This window comes from Fundulus heteroclitus, chromosome 9 (genome assembly GCF_011125445.2).
Source record: "Fundulus heteroclitus isolate FHET01 chromosome 9, MU-UCD_Fhet_4.1, whole genome shotgun sequence".
NCBI lineage: Eukaryota > Metazoa > Chordata > Actinopteri > Cyprinodontiformes > Fundulidae > Fundulus > Fundulus heteroclitus.
Genome location: NC_046369.1, coordinates 23,731,428 through 23,736,501, shown reverse-complemented (window position 1 = coordinate 23,736,501; position 5,074 = coordinate 23,731,428). Strand labels below are relative to the sequence as shown.

The 5,074-nt window shown below is 40.6% G+C and overlaps 1 protein-coding gene across 1 annotated transcript; it reads right to left on the bottom strand.

Annotated features, from left to right (window-relative positions):
• Positions 1-253: 253 nt before the first annotated feature.
• Positions 254-4,178, bottom strand: LOC105927826 (L-selectin-like). Its single transcript, XM_036141671.1, has 7 exons — positions 4,137-4,178; positions 3,956-4,035; positions 2,905-3,303; positions 2,700-2,804; positions 1,357-1,441; positions 623-726; positions 254-516 (listed from the first exon to the last, which is right to left on the bottom strand). The coding sequence occupies exons 2-7, from the start codon at positions 3,993-3,995 to the stop codon at positions 254-256; spliced, it is 996 nt and encodes a 331-aa protein (XP_035997564.1). The 5' UTR covers positions 3,996-4,035; positions 4,137-4,178.
• Positions 4,179-5,074: the final 896 nt, after the last annotated feature.

Sequence of the window (5,074 nt, the reverse complement as noted above, 5' to 3'; positions counted from 1 at the left end):
CGAGGCAGGTGATGGCTGTCTTGAGATATAAATGCCAAAATTTACCTGTTCAACACCAATTTCCTCTGCCTCCTTTTTTTCCGAAGCCGCATAATTAGAGCGGCAACAGATGCTGAGACAGTGCCCACTGCTACCAAACCAGTGGCAATGTCAGTGGAAGAAGCTGAAGAAGCTGTGGAAACATAATGAAAAGTAAATTATCTGATCTAATTTCAACTCGGTTGTGTGTTTTAAACCACAAATTCTTCTCCCATTAGAATATATTTAAAGATTTTACCATTGAAGCAACAAATCTCAAATCTGCATGCAGGTCGATGTTTTTATTCATACCGCTGCAGGTAGGTGTGGCCTCACTCCAATGTCCATCTTGACTGCAAGTAGTGGTGTTTGCCCCCAGCAGCTCAAAGCCTGGTTCACAACTGAAGCTGCAGGTGGAGCTGGGACGCAGGTCAGTTAGAGGTTTGCTGCAGTTTGCAGTCATGTTAGCTCCCTCAACTGGATTCTGACAGGTGATGGCTAATGCAGGAGGATATAAAATGTATGTTTAGTGAAAAGTCTTCTTTGATGCATAGAAGGTGACAGAATTCTAAAGAAGGTGTACATTCCCAAATTCATCTCTCACCTTCACAGTGTGGCGCCTGCTCACTCCATTCGGCTGCTGCTGTGCATGTCAGCGTGCTCGGTCCCACCAATCGATAGCCAGGAGCGCATTTAAAGCTGCAGGACTTGGAATAGCTGAACCTCATGTCTTCACAAGTAATGAAACCATTGCCTGGATCCTTAAGAGCAGAACACCGGACAGCTGCAAGATGAAACCAATGAAATTAAAACAAGCTTTTTAATAAAATCCCATCCCTTAGTGACAAAAAAGGCAACATAGTTTTAACATAAGTGAAGCTATGAAACCATGCAAGGTAAATGTAATATACGATTAAGACATGGCTTATGTTGTGTATAAGATAAGCCATCCATACCTTTGCAGGAAGGCTTGGCATCGCTCCACTTTCCATCTTCTAAACACTGAATGCTTTGCTCTCCCTGCAGCTTATAGCCTGGTTCACAGCTGAAGTTGCAGGTGGAGTTGGATTGCAATGATTTGCTGCACTGAAGGATAAGGTGATCTCCTGTTCCAGGGTTCTGGCAAGTGATAGCTGTCATAAAGAAAAAAAATATTAAAAATAGTTTTGAAATGTATTTTGTTCAAGATTGGGTTAAATTTTTCTTAAAGTTGTGCAGCTTTTATGTGTCTCACCTTCACAGTGTGGCGCCTGCTCACTCCATTCAGCTGCTGCTGTGCATGTGAGCGTGCTCGGTCCCACCAGCCGATAGCCAGGGACACATCGGAAGCTGCAGGACTTTCCGTAGCTAAAGCTCAGGTTTGCATCGTCTGCACAGGTAATATAACCATTGTCTGGATTCTGGAGGGAGGGGCACTGAACCGCTGGATCACAGAGAGCAGAAAATCATGTCAAAAAGAGATTTTCAGTAGGTATTGAAGGCATTAGTATTAGTTGAATCACCACATCAAATCTACATTTAAGTTTTTAAACCACAGAAAATCATTGGACAATTAGAACCTTTTATTTGTTAAAAAGAAGCATATACCTGAGTAATTTCAGCTTTCCATTACAGTTCAAATTACATTCACATATGGGAGACTGCATTGACCAGTTCCCTGTTGCAAGACATCTTTGAGGTTCAGACACACTTAGCTTATATCCTTCCTTACAGGAATAGTGGCACAAAGAGTCATAGGAGAAGTTCCTGTACTCATGAGTGCAATCTAAACCTCCTTTTTGGGGTCTGATCACTTCCTCTTTGTTACATTGTACAACTGCAAGAAGAGCATAATAAATGTAGATGTCATATGCTTCAAGAATCAACATTCAGTTTAATTCAACTCAGTTTATTTATATAGCGGAAATTCACAGCACATGTCATCTCAAGGCACTTTTCAAAGTCCAATTAAATCAAATCATCCAGACAGTTTGGTCAAAATGTTTCCTATCTAAGGAAACCCAGTAGATTGCATCAAGTCTTGACAAGCAGCATTCACTCCTCCTGAAAGAGCGTAGAGCCACAGGGACAGTTGTCTGCATTGTCTATGGCTTTTCAGCAGTCCCTCATACAGAGCATGCATGAAGCGACAGTAGAGAGAAAAACTCCCCTTTAATAGGAGGGAAAAACCTCCAACAGAATCAAGCTATGGGTGAACTGCCTCGACCGACTGGGGGTTAGAGAAGACAGACAAGAGACACAAAAAGCACAGAAGCACCCATTGATCCAGGAATGCGTTCTATGTCATAGGCTAATGGCAGAAGATTTGCAGCTCCTGGATGGTGTCACAAATAACAGAACACCAGACCAGGTGTACCAACTATAAAGAGAAAAAAGACAGAGGCAAAAAAGAGACAAAGACAGAGTTGAAATAACAACACACAATGCAAATTGTAGAACAGTAGGAGAACTCAGCAGCATGAGAAACATGGATCTTGATGTCCTCCAGCAGCCTAAGCCTATAGCAGCATTACTACAGAGATAGTTCAGGATAACCTAAGCCATTATAAGATTTGTCAGAAAATAGGAGCATATGGGGTAATCAGAGCTTTGATATATGATGGAGCTTGATTATTAAAATCAAGCTCCATCATATAGAACCCAATTTCTAAAAATAGAAACAATAAAGTACATCTTCTCACCTTGCTCACACCTATTTCCATAAAAACCTGGATTGCATTTACACACGTGGCTGTTGATGGTCTCCACGCATTCACCATGGAGGCATGAGTCAGTTTTACAGGCAGCTGTTAAAAATGTAAATACTTTTTTAATTCTCAAAATTCTAAGTTTTAAGGATGATTTCATGATATCACCAAAACTAGAGAAAACAAAATGAGTTCTCACCTGTGTAGCACAAGGCAGTCTTGTGTTTTGTGCAAGCCTCATCGTTCCATTTTCCTTCCTCTTTTTCCCTCTGGATGTACATCTCAACACAATCCTCGGCTTCTCCCGATTGTTGCTGGCCATTATTTGGTTCATTTGTTGCCCAGTTGCTTGCCTCTGCTGTCAGTGGCTTGTTGGTCCCAACCCAAGTCCAGACGTCATTAACTTTACAGATCCCAATCCAGTAGTGGCCACTTTTCTTCGGCAGTGAGCTTTTCAGGTGCTCAATCTCCTCTTGGTTCTGATTTGCCACCATGTCTGTGTAATTTGTCCTGCACCATTGTCTAGCAGATTCCCAGTCCATCACCTCGTCTGAGTAGTGGTAAGACCAGCCCTCTACACTAGTCCACAGGCACAGCACTGACACAGAGAACAGAGATACGTGTTAGACTGTGGGGTCAGAAGGAATGCATTAAAACTGTATTTACAAAAGGTAAAAAATTTTATCTTAGTTAGGGCTGGGCGATATGGATTAAAAATTAAATATCCGATTTTATCATACCAAATCCGATTAATCGATTTTTTCCTCCTTTTTGTTTCATAAAAAGAAATTAAAGAAATTATTTTAAAACCTTGCTTTTTATGTCAAGCATTTTGTCAGGGAGTTGACCTGGATTCAAAGTGCAAGCTGTGAAACATGCTTGTAAAACAAGATGGTAGCCGTGCCATTATAAACAATGAAAATATAACAAAACATTTGCTCCTAGTGGTATTACACATTGAGCTAAGAACAGGCTTCACTGCACTTGTGAACTTCAAACTAAGTTTGTGAAGTACCTCATATTATGGTAAAAAAAAGTTTCAATATTTTGACAATACATTTGCCTAAACATATACTCAGCATCACATGCTGTTCTCTTCATGGAAACCTAATGAGTGTATTGGCAAAATAAAATCCAGATTTTCCAAAAATGAAATCTTAAAGAATTGTAAATTTGAATTAATCGATTAAATCAATTTATCGCCCAGCCCTAATCTTAGTAAGATTTTTGTTTAAATTATATTTACATACTTGAACAAAAAAAGACCAACTGCAGTGATGAGGCAGACATCTTTATATCCACTCTTCTGAAATGATCCAAAGATGAATTTCTGTTGAAATAAATCAAAACGTGCATTAGGATAAAACAATGCCAAACTATCTAATAGCAACCTAATCATACCCAAAAAGAAAAGATATCCACTGAACTTACAGTTTTAGGTGTGATGGCTGAAGAGCTTCCAGAGTCTTTTGATTCTCCTGATATGATTCAGAGCTTCATCTGATGAGGAGCCTGTTTTTATACCCTCCTCTGATCCCGTCCAGGTTTCCTGGAAGCTTCCTCCCAGCGAAGCATTTCCACAGAATTTCCCCAACGTCACATCTCTTTCTCTTCTGAATTACACAGACACTTGTTTCCTTGTACTTTGGACAAAAAAAAGTCTTAAGTGAAGTGTTTATGCGGCTTTAAATTTCACTACAATTTAGAGATCAAATTCATATCTTGGCCAACCTGTGAATTCTGTGTCCTGATATGGACATTTTCCAAATCTTCTTAACTCCTATAGCGCATTTTTACACTCAGTGTTATTCTCCTCACGGGGAACCCTTTTAATTATCACCAGTCAGATGGATTCTAATTATGACACAAAGCTAAAAATTGAATCTTATTTTATTGTAATAAATGTTGCAGAAAAAGTATTCAACATAGTCATGTTCAGTTTGTTCCAGCTGGTCCACAGCAGCTTAGGATTAATACGGGTTCCTAGTGGTGGCTTAGTGGATGCAAGATGTCCTGAGATATTAAGGTAGAAATCTATCGAGTTACATTTATGTCATAAGTCCCGCGAGCAAAATAAACATATTCGTATGTATGTTAAACTACTTCTGCGCATGGTTTATCTACTGCCGCGCGAGAAACTGCCGCTTCGAATATGGACTGATATTTGTGCCTTCTGATTGAGCGCGCAGGAACCAATCCAAGCGTGCAGTGAGACAACGCGCGCGCTCAAAACTCTTCTCAATCCACTGTCCTCGCTCTCAGTTCCTTTTCTGCTCGCGCGCTCGCGCGCTCGATCTGCTCATTCCACGCTCAACACCAGCTGTGCGCTCGATCGGCTGTTTCTCCGCTCGCTCGACTCTTACCCCGTT